General features: G+C 39.1%; 2 protein-coding genes and 1 long non-coding RNA gene across 5 annotated transcripts; 1 reads left to right on the top strand and 2 right to left on the bottom strand.

Moving 5' to 3' along the window:
• Positions 1 to 451: 451 nt before the first annotated feature.
• On the bottom strand, positions 452 to 3,182 carry LOC117544061 (tyrosine-protein kinase Lyn-like). The gene is made up of 3 exons (XM_034212850.1): positions 2,858 to 3,182; positions 1,654 to 1,785; positions 452 to 735 (listed from the first exon to the last, which is right to left on the bottom strand). The coding sequence occupies exons 1-3, from the start codon at positions 2,997 to 2,999 to the stop codon at positions 533 to 535; spliced, it is 477 nt and encodes a 158-aa protein (XP_034068741.1). The 5' UTR covers positions 3,000 to 3,182; the 3' UTR covers positions 452 to 532.
• On the top strand, positions 516 to 14,033 carry LOC117544062. Of its 3 annotated transcripts, none has more exons than XR_004568641.1 (5): positions 516 to 762; positions 3,012 to 3,390; positions 12,557 to 13,080; positions 13,187 to 13,294; positions 13,401 to 14,033. It is a non-coding gene; the product is annotated as an uncharacterized LOC117544062 (long non-coding RNA). The 3 variants fall into 3 exon arrangements; XR_004568640.1 differs by lacking the exon at positions 516 to 762 and adding an exon at positions 1,670 to 1,799; XR_004568642.1 differs by lacking the exons at positions 516 to 762; positions 3,012 to 3,390 and adding an exon at positions 6,674 to 6,724.
• On the bottom strand, positions 14,029 to 17,917 carry LOC117544060 (tyrosine-protein kinase Lyn-like). Its single transcript, XM_034212847.1, has 4 exons — positions 17,604 to 17,917; positions 16,490 to 16,532; positions 15,934 to 16,022; positions 14,029 to 15,016 (listed from the first exon to the last, which is right to left on the bottom strand). The coding sequence occupies exons 1-4, from the start codon at positions 17,743 to 17,745 to the stop codon at positions 14,814 to 14,816; spliced, it is 477 nt and encodes a 158-aa protein (XP_034068738.1). The 5' UTR covers positions 17,746 to 17,917; the 3' UTR covers positions 14,029 to 14,813.
• Between the last annotated feature and the right edge of the window lie 5,320 nt (positions 17,918 to 23,237).

The following is a 23,237-nucleotide window of genomic DNA, read 5'->3' as shown; positions in this document are numbered from 1 at the left end:
TGATTAAGAATATTTTGTTAGAGATTGAAGAACATTGTTAGAGCAGCTTACGAAATAATAAGTCATGAAATGTGAAATTCAGTCATTTACACTATATAAAAGGAGAAATGATTGTGTGAAGTCAAACAGCTAATCGTAAATACAGCATGGCCCTTTTTCAATTGTTGCCACATTATATACACATCCAGTCTCTTTTAGGCAGCTTTTTGGACAGGAATAAAGACATTGTGTCCTAGCATTGCAAACTCTTATGTATAATGTCACCTATTTGTTCTGTCCCTTTCAAACATACATTGAATTTGAGATGGTCAGGTACTGGAATAGCACATACACTTTGAATAGTACAGTACGGTAAATCCAGGGAAATGTTCTTAACAGCAAATATATAAGAAACACATTGTAAACATGTATAGGAGCACATTTCAAGATTGTTAGGGCTTTAGACATTAGTCTGGTATATACAAAATATTACAACTATAACAACACATCCAAAGCAGCTCCAAATATAATTTCTGGCTGAAAGTGTCCCTCTCTATGGTTGTTGCTGGTATTGTCCCTCTGTGGCGGTGTAGAAGTCGTCCAGGACACTCTGCAGGTACTCGAAGGTGGGCCTGTCTTCAGGTTTGTGCTTCCAGCAGGACGTCATGATGGCGTAGAGCTCGTCAGGACAGCTGTCAGGCTGAGGCATCCTGTAGCCGCGCTGCACCGAGGAAATCACCTCTCCTTTGGTCATACCTGAGGAGAACACAGGCAGGCATGCAGGTGAGAATCTAGGATTGTTTAGAGCAGGGGTGTCCCAACTACGGCCCGGGGGCCAACTGCGGTCCGTTGTCCATTTTAAATTGGCCCTCAGCTAATTGTAAAAGCATAATGGAATATGGCCCACATCTGAAACTTGTGCTTTTCTTATATTGCACTTCTTAAATATATATGTATATGACACAGTAGTATTCGTGTGTTCATGTAACCAATTTTCAAATAAATTCAGTCAATTAAAGTTGAAAACATTTTCTAACAAATCTTAGTTGATAAAAAAACGCCCAATAACTTACTTACATATCAAGTTTCAAATATACCTTTCCTCTTTCCCCTTATTATAAGCAATCTGAGGCTTCTGTTTTAAGAGATGAGTTGTCAACACTTTTTGTAACTAAATAAATGAAACCCGATGGAAAGCTGTGATGTAGGCGTTTTTTTCTCTTTAAGCATTTCAATTATCAAGAATAATTTACCTACATTTGATTGATTTTGCTAACTTATAACTTAACTTATGAGGCAATAAACCTCACCTCTGGTGGGGGGCCCAACCCTTTATATGCTTTTCTGTATGTGGCCTTCAGTGAAAAAAGTTTGGACACCCCTGGTTTAGAGGGACAACACACATACTCTATATAGCCACGTAGTCATTAGCTTGAGTAAAGAATCACCAGTAGAGGACGGTAGATATTCAAAACACAATGACTCCAGTATTGTGGAAACCTCTTTTACTGTAGTCACCACGTTTGTCTTAGTCAAATTGTTCGTTATAAGTAAAGCTACGCAAGTTATTTAATGGTATTTTGTGCATTATTCAAAGATCATAACACTGTAGTTTAAAAAAAAATTCAAATAATATAAGTAGTACAAATAGGCTACTTAGTTTTTTTTTTTTACCTGGGTAGGGGCATTTCCCGTATGTTATAATCTCATAGAGCAGAACTCCGAAGGACCAGATGTCTGACTTGATGGTGAAGGATCCGTAGTTGATGGCCTCTGGAGCCGTCCACTTGATGGGGAATTTGGCTCCTGAGCATGACATGGTAAAAAACATTAAATATGCCGTTCATTTAGTATCTAACAAAACCAGCTGCTTGACATGATCATTGGCTCAGTGGCTTTTGTGCTACCATGAACATACTGTAGGAGAAAATCAAACTCTTCAAAACCATTGACCATTAATCCAGTAAGACAACTTTGGGAAGATTAAATTGTATCTTTTTAATCTTCCATAAACCAATCATTACTGAATTTTCTATGAAAATTGTTGTTACAAAATGCAAAACACATGAAGTTACACTATCAATGTGTGTAAAATCGTTTTTTGCAGATAAGTGCATAAGATGTCACTGAAATAAAAAAATATTTGAAATGCCAAATGATTTGCTCTCATCATAATTGCTTTTGCCATTAGTTGTTTACATCTGAAAATGTTTTAACCTTACTGCACTGATCAGCTTAGTGATAGACAGTCATAGCCTACTAGGCCAAGGAGTTGGTAGAGTATGGCCATAAAACTGCAAATCTATGCTAAAGGTCACAACTAATAAACGCCATTAATTCTGCTTACAGTAAAAGCCTGTGAATGGTGGCTCTAGTATGTTCAGGAAACTGACACTGAAAAACATTAAATATGCCGTTCATTTAGTATCTAAATTCAAATCAAATTCATCTGCTGAATGGAAAAAAACTCCATATTTCCACGTGTATGACCCATACTGCAATGGAATATGTAAATGAAGGTCAGAATAAAAACCTGCGTTTATTTGTAATGTTCCTATGAAGGGAGTTTCAGTGTTTCCTGGTTCCAGGTCAGTAATCATCAGGTTTATGATGACACATAGATACATTTTCACAGCACTAGACTGGTGTTAGTATGAAAGGAGAAAGAATGGTTTAAACCTATGTTGGTCACTGAGTGGTTTATTTTAGCTTGAAAAAGTAGAGGAACTGGCAACTGAAACCAAAAGTCTGGCTCTTGAAACACACATAGTTCATCAATTCTACTTCGATTTTTATTTTAGGTTTTTCAAAAGTATCCCCCTGGGAGTCAGCTAAATACTGAAAAATAACAATGGACATTCAAACAGAAAAAGTATACCCTCTCTGGCAGAGTATTCGTCGTCCTCTATAACTCTTGCCAGTCCAAAGTCAGCGATTTTGCAGAGCAGACTCTCTGACACCAGGACATTGGCTGCTCTCAGGTCTCTGTGGATATATTTCTTATCCTCTATATACGCCATGCCCTCTGACAGATCACTGCGGTCAAACCTCCACCTTCAGCCACCTGAAGAAGACCACTCCCCCTGAAGATCCCCACAGAAAGCTGTGGCCAAACCTCCACCTACAGCCTCTATAAGGAAACCTGCACAGATGTTATCCTACTGCCATGTGGAGACCTGAGTGGAACAGCAAGGACCAGAGAAACACACGCAGATATAGTCCTTCAGTTAATATGCAAACATATTTCTGTGTTATTAAAGCTGGCTCTCTGTTTACATTCTGTTCACTTGTTCTTCTTCTCACAGGTGTTTTCAAACGTTGTGAAAGACTGAGCTCACACTCCTCAACATGAACCTGACTGACTGTGATGATGCCTTCATGAAACGAGAGAGCTCCTCTTCCTCCCAAGTTGTACGTACAGTATAGCAGTATGAGATTTCTTAACAACACTCTGAGTGTTGTGAAGTTAAAACTTCTTTGCAGCAATGTTGAGCCAATCATGAAATGAGTGAAACTGGATTCGCCTGTCAATACACTGATATTTATTGAGAGCCTCAGCGGCCGGAGAGTTCACAGCATATCACAGTTCTCCTGTAAGATACCAGCAAACTCTGCCCCAAAAGCGCCAAGCACCCATCTATACAAAGAGAAGAGGAGGGCCCTAAAACACGCGGGTTTTCCTTTAATGCATGCCAGATGTCGAGACATAGACTCGTTGCATTGTAAACCCACATGGGCCAAGCTTCTCCCCCACAAGACATCAGATGACCTCTTGACCTGTGTCTTCCTGAGAAGCTATGGATCACATTACAGGCAGGAATACACTTTAACCATTAAACAGATTCCCGAGGACAAATCACTAAACTCTATATACTTTAACAAAACCAAAATATTCCTTTACAGATCCACCCTTTTATCAATTTATGATAATCAATTAACATTAGTCTAAAGAATATTTCAGTCAATACTTAAGTCAATAAGCGTCTTCAGAGTTGTGTGGGCTCGCTCACATTAATTACATCAAAAGTAGAACAAGATTGAAAACACTTCAATCACCATGACAAGATACAATCAATCATAATAAAATCATCTCTCTTCAGTGTTTGGCATCATTTGTCAAAAAGCACAATAATAAACACGTGAAATACAACAATATTATAGCAAAATATATGTTTCAAAAATAAGATATTTTATCATTTATCACTCAGTTAATCTCCTTCATCAAACACAAATTCTAAATCAGCTTACATCTCAAAGATTTACTTTAAGGCAATTACTTATTAAAACACAATTAGAATTTAGGATTTATAATAAATCCAATTGAGGTATAAATCAGAATCATGAGAGATCCAGCTAAGGTTCCTAGTTAAGGTATAAATTCACAGTGATGAATCGATCAATCTGTAATCTGTAAAGTTACAGTGTCCTCAATCTTTAACATTACTTTACGTTTACTTCATTACGCTTTATTCAAGAGTAAGGCATGATATTTAATTAATTACATTACTTCAACTATCAATCATTATGTCATTTCAAAATCTGAAGGGAAAGCTAAACAATTCTCAAGATGTTTAACAATCTGAAGAATCAAACATTTTATTGTATAACAACCTGAAAAAGAAAAATCAAAACATCTGTTCTTTATTCAGAGCATCAACTGTAATCAATATCAAAACATCTGTTTTACCTGGTAATGATTAAGGATAGTAACATTGTCTGTTATAATATTAGAAATATCTTATTGTTCAATACCTTATAAATCTGAAAATATCAATTAATTAATTAGTTTAGTGTGAAAGTGTAATCTGATCAAATATATTTATCACCACTATTTAACACATATCTGTTCATTGGGAATACAAAAACAATCATTAATTGTACATCTGTAATCATCTGGTCATTCAATTCAAATGTTATCTTTGTACGAGAGCCAGAAGACATGTTTTCCTCCTCTCTTTTATGACACAGAATGTCTGGTGTGTAAAGGCATCCTGATACTGTAGATTAGCACTGAGGTGCTGATTGGCTCAAAACTCTTCTTCATCAGAGCGCCATATCTCAATTATCTGTAGATTACCACTGAGGTGCTGATTGGCTCAAAACTCTTCTTCATCAGAGCGCCATATCTCAATCCCCCCCAATTGCTCTGCTTTTGTGGCTCAATTCAGTGAGCACTTTATGATCTCCCAGTGAAACAGAGGCTCATCTGCCTGCATTCCTTCTGCTATCTGCTTGAGAGCAGTGCACCTGCCTATTCCAAGTGGCACATCCAGATGCCCCCCCCCGTGATGGGAGAGGTTATGAAAACATCTGCTCCTCCAAGAAACATGAAAACCTTGTATGACGACCTCTGAAACCATCGCTCGTCCTGCGAGCGAAAATGAAGAAACATCCCATCTCATCAGAAAGTTGAAGATTAGAATCCTCTCATCTCGAACGACCTCCTTGCCCGTGGATAAGTTGCTCTCTGCAGCCGCAGAGTGTGACCCTCTCTCTCTGACCCTTGGCCTTCAGAGCTCTCCTAGTTATTGGGTTAACACTTGATAGGGATGTTTTCCTGAGTGCAGACAACTCAAGGTAATGGATTAGCACATTATCATTCAATTACAAAAATAGGATAGGCCCCCTCAGAATGATTTGGGAGCCTTCCTGAGACATGCACATTATAAATGTAAGGTTTGTGTTAGTCATTTAACATGCAAGAATCATATACTCATCAGTCCAAAGCAGATACATTTTATTTTAAGTTAAATGTGAGCTAGTCCCTGTGGAATAACCCTTTCTCAATGATTATAAATGTTATATTAATTCACCATTTACCGTTTGATCAAGGATTAGTTTATCAGAAGTACATTTCCTCTTCCATAAAACATAGGTTTGAGAAATGAATGTTCCAATATGAAATCAATTGCTCAATTTCTCAATATAATTTGACTCTTCCCTCCCTTTTCTTACATATTGTCACATATGAAATAATAACTTAGGAGTCTATCTAAGCATGGTATTGTCTATATAAGCTATTAATCGAGAAAACTCAGAGTCAGTATGCAACTCGCAAATATCTCTCCTCCTTCCCATCCCTCTTTACTCACTTTCCCATCTCTTTCTCTCTTATTTCTGTTAGATATGAAGGAAAAAACATACAAGTCCATGTAAGCATCTGAGTTACCACCGTTACCAAACGGTGTGCCGCGGCACACTGGTGTGCGTGAGGCAAATCCGGGTGTGCCGTGGGATTTTGTGACAACCATACACTATTTTTTCAATATACAACTACACAAAAATAATCATTTATTTTTTAATTTACTATATCAGTACTTTGTAGGTTTATGTACGTAATCTGCGCGACTTGCGCGTCCACATCTCCACGTGCAGTGCTGCATAAACATGGCTGAGTCAGCGATAACTATCGAGGGGTGGAGGTATGCCCATTATTTTATATCACGCAGTCTATTCTTCTTCTCTGTCTTCCGGTTGTTGCCTGTATTAAATGACAAATACACACTACCGCCATGGATTTGATATGAACGAGGCGGCAGTTAGCAGCTAGCGGCTAGCTAGTAATGATCTAGTGATATCGGTAATATTAACTCCATTTAATACAACATTTACGGTACAAGATTCAATCATACAGCCCATGTAGTATGACAATGAATTACAGCAAACATGTGCAATATATCCATTATTACAGCTCCGTGGGATGGCAGTAAGACGATATGGATCCGTTCCCATTGTGCATCCATGGGTAAAGATAAACGCAACTCACATTGGTTCCTCATAAAGCATCTCTGTAAACTACGTGTATTCACTGAATTTCACTCTCTGCCTTTAACGGCTCGTTGTAGCTCCAAAAGCTCCAGCCAGAGCCTGGCTCCAGCACCCTCCCTGTGAGCACAGTGTGCTCTGATTGGTCGGTACACGTAACATGAACTTGCCGGGCTGCGCGGTCCCGTGGATTAGATGCGCGTTCATAATGCAGAGGGAAATAACTCTCAGAATAACGTTATTAGCAAATGTTTTACAACTTGAGGAACGAATGTTTTTTAATAAGGGCTATACAAGTGTTCATACTGGGTAGTTTATTTAGTTAAAAAAATTATCCAACGAGTTACAGACCACTCTTTCCCCATGTAAATCAATGGGAAAAGTGTTTTCGGGCCTGGCAACCAAACCGGAAGTGTAGTACCGCCGTTTGGCCAGCACGAATATTTTCATCTGAGTCCGGCGCACTACCTGGGGGCTTGACTACCGCCGCCTGCTGGTAAGGAAAGTTATTGCCACTCACGCATGCGCAGTTTGTACGTGCTCGGCGAGGAAAGTAACGAGTAAAGCAACGAGTTACTTTATGTAGATAGTAACGAAGTAGTGTAATATATTACATTTTTTTAAAGTAATACATTTATAATTTGTAGTTCCGGACCATGGACAATGCAGCTTCCTTGCATTGACAGTTGTCTGTGCTGAATTTCTGCTGAGTTTCTTTTGCCTCATTTTCTATTTTGTGACCTGTCTGGTGTAAATGAGTGTGTTGCTGCTTTGATGAAGCCTAATTTGATAAAGTTTCAAATTAATTTCGGAAATATTTCGTAATATAGTTGTCTTTGTCACATTTTATTTGGCATTAGTAAATAATTATGCACATTTACAGATACTTTACATAATATGAGTGATAACACGTGTTATAAGGGCTATCTTTTCACAATAGGTGTGCCTTGAGATTTTTTACTTGTCCTTTGGTGTGCCTTGGGCACAACAAAGTTTGGGAACCACTGGCATAAATGATAGTGGGCGTCTGAGGGTGTCATTACTGAGAAATGTCAAAGAAATTCAAAACCTTACATTTTAAAACAGGTTTGCATTCCTCCACTTAAGGTGACGTTATCATTGGAAACAATAAAAACGAACTATTTTGATGTAGAATTTATAAATTGAATCGTTAGAGCAGAACAAAATGGTTGTATTGTAGCCTGAGTTCCGTGCAGCCCTAGTTTCAACAGGTGTAAACATGGTCCATATAATGTGAATACATGCAGAAGTAGACAGTAAGAGGCCCCTGACAGGCCTATTTGTTAAAATAGTAGGGGCTCTTCACTCTGCATAGTAGTATGAATAGCCTTAAAAAAACAAACAACCCACTCCGTGGTAACGAGAGTCATATTTCTGACCCATATGCCCTAAGTGAAGCCGTTAGTCTCATCTAACTGACCCAAGGGTTGGTGCTGGTGTGACAGTTCCAAGTGTTCCAGCTTCCAGTTCATGGCTCGGTGGGGTGGAGCAGGCCCACGTGAGACAGTGTCAATGGCTGTATTGTTCAGTGTGAGGAGCGTCATTCTCTCTGGGAGCAGGAAATGGTGTCCATTCTCGGACCAAACCATTAATGTCATGTAGAGCAGCCATAGCATCTCTGTGACTGCACTCAGCCGGACTGTAGCAGGGTAGAACTGGGTGACTCTTAGTGAAGCTGTCCAACGCCATTAGACAAAATGGAACCACGTGCTAACAAAAGGACACAGGGTCATCAATGTCTCTCTTTACCATTGGCCTAATCATAAACAAATTAGTGGGAAAAATGTGGAACACTAATCCATCATGTGGAATGTTGAGTTAATTTAAATAATTACTTATGGGTTGAAATCAAATTAACATTAACATTAGAACCAAAGTCAGTTAACAAATTGGACTTGCACAGATCAGTAATCAATACACAATTTTTCCAGCTCCGTGATGAAAACGATAACAGGCAGGGATGCAAACTTGTCATCAATAAAATATAATTGGGGTATGGACAGGGTTGCTAACTTTGGGTACCTGGCTGGAGTGAGATTTTGATATCATGGGTTTAATTACACACATGCGCACGAAGCGACTGCTATCGTGTCCGTAGCGGGACCTTAGCATATACTTAGGATATATATATATAATATATATATACAAATACACAATATTGGACACAGACTATAAAGGGCACACAGTTTCATTAAATAATGAAAGTCAAACACATGTTTGTTTCCACTGTTTTATTGTGTGCCTGTCGCGATAAGCAACTTATTGACTTATCGGCTCCCGAGTATTTGTGTTAGATAATCTATGGTAGGGCTAACCCATACAGTGGTGGGGCTCAAATCAGTATTTGAAATGTAATTACATACACGCTATATCGCCCCCTTGTCAGTGAAACGCCACGCGTGAGGTTTAGAATATTTCCCTGTCTCAATCCAAATTGAACTGTATGAAATTAAAATAAAATAAAAACATTTGTCTTGTAGTAAATAAAAAGGCGACCTGGAGCCAATCCTGCCATTTCCTCACAAGTGAAAGAGTTCACATGCTGAAAACCCAACCCCCGCAGGGGGTCTGGGGGGATTCTCCCCCAGGAGATTTTTGAAATACTAACATAAAATACACATTCTCTCTTTTAGAGGAAAAAATAAATCCATCTATAACTACGCGACATATTTAAATGAAGCTGAAACTGCTGCTCCTCCCATAGGGAAGAGGCTGTGTGAATTACTTCGAATTACTTTGAAATTACCCCATTGTTCTTTGTGTCAAAATGGAAGGTTTCTGGCTAACGTTAGCTTAGGTACTCAGATCTTGTTCTTGAGTACAAGTAGAAGTACCAGAGTGTAGGAATACTAAGTTACAGTAAAAGTACTGCATTCAAAATGTTACTCAAGTAAAAGTATAAAAGTATTGTCATCAAAATATAGTGAAAATAGCGACAGTAAAAGTAGTCGTTGTGCAGATTGGTTTATTCCAGAATACTATATATGATATGTTTTATAATGATTGATCATGAAAGTGTTCTCAAAGCTGGTAAAGGAGAAGCTAGTTTGAATGACTTTGTATACTGCAGGGTAGCTGGTGGATTTACTCCAGGTGGAACTAAAGTCTGATTAAACACTTGATTAGATTTCACATCATTCATCCACATCTGAAAGTAACTAAAGGTATTAAATACATGTAGTGGAGTAAAAGTACACCATTTACCACTGAACTGTAGTGGAGTAGAAAAATAAAGCAGCAAAACATTTTAGATACTCAAATAAAGTACCCGTATCAACAGTACTGGCAAAATTATAAACTGACTGCTGCAATTAGATGTTCCTCTTTGTGCTGTGGTCATAAAACCCCCAATGGGTCGCGCCGTGGTCTGCTTCAGATTATCTTCTCCTTCCAGAGGTCACGCCTGTCTCTGACCTCGTGTCTTGCGTTTTATTTTATTTTCTTCTTCTGCAGCACCAAGCAGAGTATAGAAAAGGATGTTGAACTATATTTAAAACTGTAATTGAACTTCAACTCATATCCATTATCTGATTCCAGTGGCCAGTTGGAAACAGATAATGACAAAGTTTTCATTTTGCATCAATCGTGCAAAAAGGTTCAATCACCATTGTGTCTAAGTCTTGTCTTATCTGCTTTGTTTCGGAATGTGTTCAATACATTAGGTTATTTTATTTTCATTATTACCATACAATACATAGATTAAGAATAAATGAAACAAATAATACAACATTGACCTATTTGAGCAGACAGATGACCCGCAGTTATGCCTCTGAGGTTCCCGGGTGTAAAACAGAGGCTTTTTTGCTATTTATTTTCCTTTTGCGGAAATTTAGATTCATTTTACCTTGGCTGTGGACTGATTAATTTATTAGTTGTTACAAAAACATGCACAAGACGGCAGGTATACAAACAAACACGAAACAATTATACAAACAAACATGAACCCGCAACAAATATCAGGTGACAGCTAAACTCATCCAGTTTAATTTTAATCCGAATTAGGGAAACTTCAGCGGGGGTAGGGAAATATCAGTACTTATTTTTACTTATTGTTTTTTTTAATTTTTTTAATTTTTTTTTTTAAACAAAATCCAATTCAATAATCCGTAAGTTTATTAAACACAGTGTGAATGTAATATTCTGCCACCACCCTTCCCATTTAATAGCTCAATTTAGTTCTTGAGCTTATGGTGTGATTAACAGAAAATACAAGTCTGTGTTGTTAAACATTAATTCAGTTGATGAGCAATAAACTACCTTATTCTCAATCAAAACCACTATGCAAATGTAGTGGTAAAACTGCTCAACCGACCGAGAGCAGAGATATTAATTAATTTAATTAATTCTAAGAACGGAATCTGCTGAAGAGTAATAACCACATTATTCTCAATCAACAACCACTATGCTAATTTAGTGGTGCTCTGCCCTCCCCGATCCGGAGAGCAGAGACTTTTAATGAATTCAGTACCCTTTATTTTAACAACAGCCAAATTCAACAACCCCTCAGTTTATGAAACACAGCGTGACGTAATATTTCGTATCACGTTTCCCGTTAATAAGAGTTCTGTTTAGTTCCAAAACTCATAATGGTGCGATTTAAGAAGATACGACACTGTGCTGTGTTTATCCTCGTGTGTGCTGCTCCCCACAGGGGGGGGGGGGAGGGGAATTACCCACACCCTGCACCCGCAGCAGCAACAGGAAAATTTCGAGGCGAGTTGATTTAACTAGTTAAACCGTTGAAATCTCCAGAATTCGGCGATTCGTTTCAGTACAAATCTTTACATTGCTTTTAAACCGAAGTTCCACATTACTGATGCCCTCTTTAAGGTCTCTCCGAATATTTGCCGTGCACACACACAGAGGAAACCAAAAATATTGCATCTATCTGTTCCACAGGTAATTTTATACCGTCAATCACAGAGTCTGGCGAGGCAATGTCAAAATATAGATTTGAAATTACAGTCACCAGCTCGACGATTTGTTGGTAACCGTTCGCGACGCCAATTGTGAAGTTAAAACTTCTTTGCAGCAATGTTGAGCCAATCATGAAATGAGTGAAACTGGATTCGCCTGTCAATACACTGATATTTATTGAGAGACTCAGCGGCCGGAGAGTTCACAGCATATCACAGTTCTCCTGTAAGATACCAGCAAACTCTGCCCCAAAAGCGCCAAGCACCCATCTATACAAAGAGAAGAGGAGGGCCCTAAAACACGCGGGTTTTCCTTTAATGCATGCCAGATGTCGAGACATAGACTCGTTGCATTGTAAACCCACATGAGCCAAGCTTCTCCCCCACAAGACATCAGATGACCTCTTGACCTGTGTCTTCCTGAGAAGCTATGGATCACATTACAGGCAGGAATACACTTTAACCATTAAACAGATTCCCGAGGACAAATCACTAAACTCTATATACTTTAACAAGACCAAAATATTCCTTTACAGAGACCTGAGTGGAACAGCAAGGACCAGAGAAACACACGTAGATATAGTCCTTCAGTTAATATGCAAACATATTTCTGTGTTATTAAAGCTGGCTCTCTGTTTACATTCAGTTCACTTGTTCTTCTTCTCACAGGTGTTTTCAAACGTTGTGAAAGACTGAGCTCACACTCCTCAACATGAACCTGACTGACTGTGATGATGCCTTCATGAAACGAGAGAAATCCACTGTACGTACAGTATAGCAGTATGATATTTCTTAACAACACTCTGAGTGTATTGGGATTTTTAATGGAAGTTCGGTGATGAATTATATTTTAATGCAACACCTTACACTTCCAGATCTACCAGGAGCTGCTTCAGGGCCCTGAGGACAACTCCTTTTACAACAGCTCTGTTCCAGAGATGCTTCCTCCTCCTCCACATCCTCCACCTTCACCACCCCTCCTGCTCATCGCCAGAACTAAGAGTGCCCCACCCCATCTCAGCAACCACCACCAGTTTCTCCTGCAGCCACCGCCTCCATATGTAGATTCTGACAGACACTGCTGACAGCCAAACCTCCTCCTACAGCCTCTGCCAGTGCACCTGCGTCTACACCTCTTGAAGCCAACTGCGGCTGAACCTCCACCCACAGCCTCTGTCAGCAACCTGAACCAGCACCTACACCTCTCGTACACTACTGCCATCCAAACCTCCACCTGTAACCTTTGCCAGCCGCCTGAAGACACCTCCTCCACCTGAAGATCCCCACAGAAAGCTGGGGTCAAACCTCCACCTTCCGCCTCTATAAGGAAACCTGCACAGATGTTATCCTACTGCTATGGTTGGATCTAAGTGGAACAGCAACGACCAGAGAAACACTGGTAAATATGATCTTTGAGTAAACATGGGAAAATATATCTGTATAAAAATAGCATGCCTGGGCTGGGCTTCTGTTTATATTCTGTGCACTTCTTCTTCTTCTCACAGGTGTTTCCATACGTTGTGTGAAAGACTGAGCACACACTCCTCAACATGAACCTGACTGATTGTGATGATGCCTTCATGAAACAGAAAGAGCTCCTCTTCCTCCCACTTGTACGTAGAGTATAGCAGTATGAGACATTAAGTCATGGGATTTTTGATGGAAGTTTGCTGATGAATGCTATTTTAATGCAACACCTTTTCTTTGTGTTTTCTCCAGGCCTTGTTGGACTTCCAGATCAAGAGATGCTTCCTCCTCCCTATCGTGCACGTTCACCACCCTTCCTGCTCATTGCCAGGACTAAAAATGCCCCTCCCCATCTCTGCAACCACCAGCACTTTCTACGCATGCCGATTCATTGAAGGCCAAAGATTGCAGAGACGCTCCACCCGAGACTTCAGTGCCTTACTTTTCCAACAACGCCCCCTAATACGACGTCCAATGTGCTCTTTTAAGCCTCTGCACTGTTTTACAATAAATGAACTATTGTCTGCAACCATCTGATCAGTAATTTGAGACCAGAATAATTTGTATAAAACAGATCCTAAGGATATGATTGTTTTTGTGTGTTTAAGTTGAAGTGTGTTCCTTTGTCATGGTATATTAATTATTAGTCGCCACTTATTTAGGGTTTATATTAATACATTAATAACATTAACACATTCACTTTCTAGTAATTCATCATGTCGGAATTTCTTGAGCCAAATGTACAAAGACATCTGACACAAAATGTAATTACTGCAATTACGGCTATTTCAGCCAATACAACATTTCCACAATCTCATCTGAAATATCAACAAGTATCATTGAAATGCGTATTAAATAAATAAAAAGCGTGTTGTTTCAATTTTCCAAAATAATGTTTATTTTTCCTCTACATTTAAGGTGAATTCTAAATATGAACCAAATATACCAAGAGTCACAATATGTCAAAGCCAGACATTTAATTATATAATAGCCCACTATATATGTACAGTTGAAATAATACAGATAACATATTCACACCAATTAAACAATTAAACAAATGCTAAATAACTTCAATATGAAGTGGGGTTCAGAGATGATCAGGATATTCAAGAAACAGTTAACAAACAGAAAATGATTAAAGAATATTTTGTTAGAGATTGAAGAACATTGTTAGAGCAGCTTACGAAATAATAAGTCATGAAATGTGAAATTCAGTCATTTACACTATATAAAAGGAGAAATGATTGTGTGAAGTCAAACAGCTAATCGTAAATACAGCATGGCCCTTTTTCAATTGTTGCCACATTATATACACATCCAGTCTCTTTTAGGCAGCTTTTTGGACAGGAATAAAGACATTGTGTCCTAGCATTGCAAACTCTTATGTATAATGTCACCTATTTGTTCTGTCCCTTTCAAACATACATTGAATTTGAGATGGTCAGGTACTGGAATAGCACATACACTTTGAATAGTACAGTACGGTAAATCCAGGGAAATGTTCTTAACAGCAAATATATAAGAAACACATTGTAAACATGTATAGGAGCACATTTCAAGATTGTTAGGGCTTTAGACATTAGTCTGGTATATACAAAATATTACAACTATAACAACACATCCAAAGCAGCTCCAAATATAATTTCTGGCTGAAAGTGTCCCTCTCTATGGTTGTTGCTGGTATTGTCCCTCTGTGGCGGTGTAGAAGTCGTCCAGGACACTCTGCAGGTACTCGAAGGTGGGCCTGTCTTCAGGTTTGTGCTTCCAGCAGGACGTCATGATGGCGTAGAGCTCGTCAGGACAGCTGTCAGGCTGAGGCATCCTGTAGCCGCGCTGCACCGAGGAAATCACCTCTCCTTTGGTCATACCTGAGGAGAACACAGGCATGCATGCAGGTGAGAATCTAGGATTGTTTAGAGCAGGGGTGTCCCAACTACGGCCCGGGGGCCAACTGCGGTCCGTTGTCCATTTTAAATTGGCCCTCAGCTAATTGTAAAAGCATAATGGAATATGGCCCACATCTGAAACTTGTGCTTTTCTTATATTGCACTTCTTAAATATATATGTATATGACACAGTAGTATTCGTGTGTTCATGTAACCAATTTTCAAATAAATTCAGTCAATTAAAGTTGAAAACATTTTCTAACAAATCTTAGTTGATAAAAAAACGCCCAATAACTTACTTACATATCAAGTTTCAAATATACCTTTCCTCTTTCCCCTTATTATAAGCAATCTGAGGCTTCTGTTTTAAGAGATGAGTTGTCAACACTTTTTGTAACTAAATAAATGAAACCCGATGGAAAGCTGTGATGTAGGCGTTTTTTTCTCTTTAAGCATTTCAATTATCAAGAATAATTTACCTACATTTGATTGATTTTGCTAACTTATAACTTAACTTATGAGGCAATAAACCTCACCTCTGGTGGGGGGCCCAACCCTTTATATGCTTTTCTGTATGTGGCCTTCAGTGAAAAAAGTTTGGACACCCCTGGTTTAGAGGGACAACACACATACTCTATATAGCCACGTAGTCATTAGCTTGAGTAAAGAATCACCAGTAGAGGACGGTAGATATTCAAAACACAATGACTCCAGTATTGTGGAAACCTCTTTTACTGTAGTCACCACGTTTGTCTTAGTCAAATTGTTCGTTATAAGTAAAGCTACGCAAGTTATTTAATGGTATTTTGTGCATTATTCAAAGATCATAACACTGTAGTTTAAAAAAAATTCAAATAATATAAGTAGTACAAATAGGCTACTTAGGTTTTTTTTTTTACCTGGGTAGGGGCATTTCCCGTATGTTATAATCTCATAGAGCAGAACTCCGAAGGACCAGATGTCTGACTTGATGGTGAAGGATCCGTAGTTCAAACCGGAGAGACGTGATGTAAGAATTACATATTTATTGTTTACACGTCATATGAATGAAATGATTGCCATGATAGTACAACAGGAGAATGTAATGGTGTTTGGCGATTAGGCCCCCGGTTTGCAGGATAATCATTCAGGAGGGAAAGCACCGCTCCGATGAAATCCCCGGGGTCTAGACACTGGTGGTGGTGATGAGTAGGTGAGACCGGTCTGAAGGAGGAAGGTTTAGCTTTGTCCTGAAGGAGACAGGAGGCGAGAGGGGTGGAGGCGGGTTGCGTGTGATCATCTGCAATGACAACTGACAGGGAGGAAGAGCAGGCATTTAAGGCATTTAGCATGTGCAGCGATTGGCTGCTGAGGGGTGACGCCCTCGTATTTAATGAGGGGGGAAGGGAGCCATAGAGTGACGTGTGAGTGACTCGAGTTAGGTCTTCCTTATTGAACTTGCGCTAAAGCTTTCATTTGATGGCCTCTGGAGCCGTCCACTTGATGGGGAATTTGGCTCCTGAGCATGACATGGTAAAAAACATTAAATATGCCGTTCATTTAGTATCTAACAAAACCAGCTGCTTGACATGATCATTGGCTCAGTGGCTTTTGTGCTACCATGAACATACTGTAGGAGAAAATCAAACTCTTCAAAACCATTGACCATTAATCCAGTAAGACAACTTTGGGAAGATTAAATTGTATCTTTTTAATCTTCCATAAACCAATCATTACTGAATTTTCTATGAAAATTGTTGTTACAAAATGCAAAACACATGAAGTTACACTATCAATGTGTGTAAAATCGTTTTTTGCAGATAAGTGCATAAGATGTCACTGAAATAAAAAAATATTTGAAATGCCAAATGATTTGCTCTCATCATAATTGCTTTTGCCATTAGTTGTTTACATCTGAAAATGTTTTAACCTTACTGCACTGATCAGCTTAGTGATAGACAGTCATAGCCTACTAGGCCAAGGAGTTGGTAGAGTATGGCCATAAAACTGCAAATCTATGCTAAAGGTCACAACTAATAAACGCCATTAATTCTGCTTACAGTAAAAGCCTGTGAATGGTGGCTCTAGTATGTTCAGGAAACTGACACTGAAAAACATTAAATATGCCGTTCATTTAGTATCTAAATTCAAATCAAATTCATCTGCTGAATGGAAAAAAACTCCATATTTCCACGTGTATGACCCATACTGCAATGGAATATGTAAATGAAGGTCAGAATAAAAACCTGCGTTTATTTGTAATGTTCCTATGAAGGGAGTTTCAGTGTTTCCTGGTTCCAGGTCAGTAATCATCAGGTTTATGATGACACATAGATACATTTTCACACACTAGACTGGTGTTAGTATGAAAGGAGAAAGAATGGTTTAAACCTATGTTGGTCACTGAGTGGTTTATTTTAGCTTGAAAAAGTAGAGGAACTGGCAACTGAAACCAAAAGTCTGGCTCTTGAAACACACATAGTTCATCAATTCTACTTCGATTTTTATTTTAGGTTTTTCAAAAGTATCCCCCTGGGAGTCAGCTAAATACTGAAAAATAACAATGGACATTCAAACAGAAAAAGTATACCCTCTCTGGCAGAGTATTCGTCGTCCTCTATAACTCTTGCCAGTCCAAAGTCAGCGATTTTGCAGAGCAGACTCTCTGACACCAGGACATTGGCTGCTCTCAGGTCTCTGTGGATATATTTCTTATCCTCTATATACGCCATGCCCTCTGACAGATCACTGCGGTCAAACCTCCACCTTCAGCCACCTGAAGAAGACCACTCCCCCTGAAGATCCCCACAGAAAGCTGTGGCCAAACCTCCACCTACAGCCTCTATAAGGAAACCTGCACAGATGTTATCCTACTGCCATGTGGAGACCTGAGTGGAACAGCAAGGACCAGAGAAACACATGCAGATATAGTCCTTCAGTTAATATGCAAACATATTTCTGTGTTATTAAAGCTGGCTCTCTGTTTACATTCTGTTCACTTGTTCTTCTTCTCACAGGTGTTTTCAAACGTTGTGAAAGACTGAGCTCACACTCCTCAACATGAACCTGACTGACTGTGATGATGCCTTCATGAAACGAGAGAGCTCCTCTTCCTCCCAAGTTGTACGTACAGTATAGCAGTATGAGATTTCTTAACAACACTCTGAGTGTTGTGAAGTTAAAACTTCTTTGCAGCAATGTTGAGCCAATCATGAAATGAGTGAAACTGGATTCGCCTGTCAATACACTGATATTTATTGAGAGCCTCAGCGGCCGGAGAGTTCACAGCATATCACAGTTCTCCTGTAAGATACCAGCAAACTCTGCCCCAAAAGCGCCAAGCACCCATCTATACAAAGAGAAGAGGAGGGCCCTAAAACACGCGGGTTTTCCTTTAATGCATGCCAGATGTCGAGACATAGACTCGTTGCATTGTAAACCCACATGGGCCAAGCTTCTCCCCCACAAGACATCAGATGACCTCTTGACCTGTGTCTTCCTGAGAAGCTATGGATCACATTACAGGCAGGAATACACTTTAACCATTAAACAGATTCCCGAGGACAAATCACTAAACTCTATATACTTTAACAAAACCAAAATATTCCTTTACAGATCCACCCTTTTATCAATTTATGATAATCAATTAACATTAGTCTAAAGAATATTTCAGTCAATACTTAAGTCAATAAGCGTCTTCAGAGTTGTGTGGGCTCGCTCACATTAATTACATCAAAAGTAGAACAAGATTGAAAACACTTCAATCACCATGACAAGATACAATCAATCATAATAAAATCATCTCTCTTCAGTGTTTGGCATCATTTGTCAAAAAGCACAATAATAAACACGTGAAATACAACAATATTATAGCAAAATATATGTTTCAAAAATAAGATATTTTATCATTTATCACTCAGTTAATCTCCTTCATCAAACACAAATTCTAAATCAGCTTACATCTCAAAGATTACTTTAAGGCAATTACTTATTAAAACACAATTAGAATTTAGGATTTATAATAAATCCAATTGAGGTATAAATCAGAATCATGAGAGATCCAGCTAAGGTTCCTAGTTAAGGTATAAATTCACAGTGATGAATCGATCAATCTGTAATCTGTAAAGTTACAGTGTCCTCAATCTTTAACATTACTTTACGTTTACTTCATTACGCTTTATTCAAGAGTAAGGCATGATATTTAATTAATTACATTACTTCAACTATCAATCATTATGTCATTTCAAAATCTGAAGGGAAAGCTAAACAATTCTCAAAATGTTTAACAATCTGAAGAATCAAACATTTTATTGTATAACGACCTGAAAAAGAAAAATCAAAACATCTGTTCTTTATTCAGAGCATCAACTGTAATCAATATCAAAACATCTGTTTTACCTGGTAATGATTAAGGATAGTAACATTGTCTGTTATAATATTAGAAATATCTTATTGTCCAATACCTTATAAATCTGAAAATATCAATTAATTAATTAGTTTAGTGTGAAAGTGTAATCTGATCAAATATATTTATCACCACTATTTAACACATATCTGTTCATTGGGAATACAAAAACAATCATTAATTGTACATCTGTAATCATCTGGTCATTCAATTCAAATGTTATCTTTGTACGAGAGCCAGAAGACATGTTTTCCTCCTCTCTTTATGACACAGAATGTCTGGTGTGTAAAGGCATCCTGATACTGTAGATTAGCACTGAGGTGCTGATTGGCTCAAAACTCTTCTTCATCAGAGCGCCATATCTCAATTATCTGTAGATTACCACTGAGGTGCTGATTGGCTCAAAACTCTTCTTCATCAGAGCGCCATATCTCAATCCCCCACAATTGCTCTGCTTTTGTGGCTCAATTCAGTGAGCGCTTTATGATCTCCCAGTGAAACAGAGGCTCATCTGCCTGCATTCCTTCTGCTATCTGCTTGAGAGCAGTGCACCTGCCTATTCCAAGTGGCACATCCAGATGCCCCCCCCCGTGATGGGAGAGGTTATGAAAACATCTGCTCCTCCAAGAAACATGAAAACCTTGTATGACGACCTCTGAAACCATCGCTCGTCCTGCGAGCGAAAATGAAGAAGCATCCCATCTCATCAGAAAGTTGAAGATTAGAATCCTCTCATCTCGAACGACCTCCTTGCCCGTGGATAAGTTGCTCTCTGCAGCCGCAGAGTGTGACCCTCTCTCTCTGACCCTTGGCCTTCAGAGCTCTCCTAGTTATTGGGTTAACACTTGATAGGGATGTTTTCCTGAGTGCAGACAACTCAAGGTAATGGATTAGCACATTATCATTCAATTACAAAAATAGGATAGGCCCCCTCAGAATGATTTGGGAGCCTTCCTGAGACATGCACATTATAAATGTAAGGTTTGTGTTAGTCATTTAACATGCAAGAATCATATACTCATCAGTCCAAAGCAGATACATTTTATTTTAAGTTAAATGTGAGCTAGTCCCTGTGGAATAACCCTTTCTCAATGATTATAAATGTTATATTAATTCACCATTTACCGTTTGATCAAGGATTAGTTTATCAGAAGTACATTTCCTCTTCCATAAAACATAGGTTTGAGAAATGAATGTTCCAATATGAAATCAATTGCTCAATTTCTCAATATAATTTGACTCTTCCCTCCCTTTTCTTACATATTGTCACATATTAAATAATAACTTAGGAGTCTATCTAAGCATGGTATTGTCTATATAAGCTATTAATCGAGAAAACTCAGAGTCAGTATGCAACTCGCAAATATCTCTCCTCCTTCCCATCCCTCTTTACTCACTTTCCCATCTCTTTCTCTCTTATTTCTGTTAGATATGAAGGAAAAACATACAAGTCCATGTAAGCATCTGAGTTACCACCGTTCCCAAACGGTGTGCCGCGGCACACTGGTGTGCGTGAGGCAAGTCCGGGTGTGCCGTGGGATTTTGTGACAACCATACACTATTTTTTCAATATACAACTACACAAAAATAATCATTTATTTTTTAATTTACTATATCAGTACTTTGTAGGTTTATGTACGTAATCTGCGCGACTTGCGCGTCCACATCTCCACGTGCAGTGCTGCATAAACATGGCTGAGTCAGCGATAACTATCGAGGGGTGGAGGTATGCCCATTATTTTATATCACGCAGTCTATTCTTCTTCTCTGTCTTCCGGTTGTTGCCTGTATTAAATGACAAATACACACTACCGCCATGGATTTGATATGAACGAGGCGGCAGTTAGCAGCTAGCGGCTAGCTAGTAATGATCTAGTGATATCGGTAATATTAACTCCATTTAATACAACATTTACGGTACAAGATTCAATCATACAGCCCATGTAGTATGACAATGAATTACAGCAAACATGTGCAATATATCCATTATTACAGCTCCGTGGGATGGCAGTAAGACGATATGGATCCGTTCCCATTGTGCATCCATGGGTAAAGATAAACGCAACTCACATTGGTTCCTCATAAAGCATCTCTGTAAACTACGTGTATTCACTGAATTTCACTCTCTGCCTTTAACGGCTCGTTGTAGCTCCAAAAGCTCCAGCCAGAGCCTGGCTCCAGCACCCTCCCTGTGAGCACAGTGTGCTCTGATTGGTCGGTACACGTAACATGAACTTGCCGGGCTGCGCGGTCCCGTGGATTAGATGCGCGTTCATAATGCAGAGGGAAATAACTCTCAGAATAACGTTATTAGCAAATGTTTTACAACTTGAGGAACGAATGTTTTTTAATAAGGGCTATACAAGTGTTCATACTGGGTAGTTTATTTAGTTAAAAAAATTATCCAACGAGTTACAGACCACTCTTTCCCCATGTAAATCAATGGGAAAAGTGTTTTCGGGCCTGGCAACCAAACCGGAAGTGTAGTACCGCCGTTTGGCCAGCACGAATATTTTCATCTGAGTCCGGCGCACTACCTGGGGGGCTTGACTACCGCCGCCTGCTGGTAAGGAAAGTTATTGCCACTCACGCATGCGCAGTTTGTACGTGCTCGGCGAGGAAAGTAACGAGTAAAGCAACGAGTTACTTTATGTAGATAGTAACGAAGTAGTGTAATATATTACATTTTTTTTAAAGTAATACATTTATAATTTGTAGTTCCGGACCATGGACAATGCAGCTTCCTTGCATTGACAGTTGTCTGTGCTGAATTTCTGCTGAGTTTCTTTTGCCTCATTTTCTATTTTGTGACCTGTCTGGTGTAAATGAGTGTGTTGCTGCTTTGATGAAGCCTAATTTGATAAAGTTTCAAATTAATTTCGGAAATATTTCGTAATATAGTTGTCTTTGTCACATTTTATTTGGCATTAGTAAATAATTATGCACATTTACAGATACTTTACATAATATGAGTGATAACACGTGTTATAAGGGCTATCTTTTCACAATAGGTGTGCCTTGAGATTTTTTTACTTGTCCTTTGGTGTGCCTTGGGCACAACAAAGTTTGGGAACCACTGGCATAAATGATAGTGGGCGTCTGAGGGTGTCATTACTGAGAAATGTCAAAGAAATTCAAAACCTTACATTTTAAAACAGGTTTGCATTCCTCCACTTAAGGTGACGTTATCATTGGAAACAATAAAAACGAACTATTTTGATGTAGAATTTATAATTGAATCGTTAGAGCAGAACAAAATGGTTGTATTGTAGCCTGAGTTCCGTGCAGCCCTAGTTTCAACAGGTGTAAACATGGTCCATATAATGTGAATACATGCAGAAGTAGACAGTAAGAGGCCCCTGACAGGCCTATTTGTTAAAATAGTAGGGGCTCTTCACTCTGCATAGTAGTATGAATAGCCTTAAAAAAACAAACAACCCACTCCGTGGTAACGAGAGTCATATTTCTGACCCATATGCCCTAAGTGAAGCCGTTAGTCTCATCTAACTGACCCAAGGGTTGGTGCTGGGTGTGACAGTTCCAAGTGTTCCAGCTTCCAGTTCATGGCTCGGTGGGGTGGAGCAGGCCCACCGTGAGACAGTGTCAATGGCTGTATTGTTCAGTGTGAGGAGCGTCATTCTCTCTGGGAGCAGGAAATGGTTCCATTCTCGGACCAAACCATTAATGTCATGTAGAGCAGCCATAGCATCTCTGTGACTGCACTCAGCCGGACTGTAGCGGGTAGAACTGGGTGACTCTTAGTGAAGCTTGTCCAACGCCATTAGACAAAATGGAACCACGTGCTAACAAAAAGGACAC

Source organism: Gymnodraco acuticeps, unplaced genomic scaffold, assembly GCF_902827175.1.
Source record: "Gymnodraco acuticeps unplaced genomic scaffold, fGymAcu1.1, whole genome shotgun sequence".
Lineage (NCBI taxonomy): Eukaryota > Metazoa > Chordata > Actinopteri > Perciformes > Bathydraconidae > Gymnodraco > Gymnodraco acuticeps.
The sequence above is the reverse complement of the archived record's forward strand: the minus strand, read 5'-3'. Positions and strand labels throughout refer to the sequence as shown.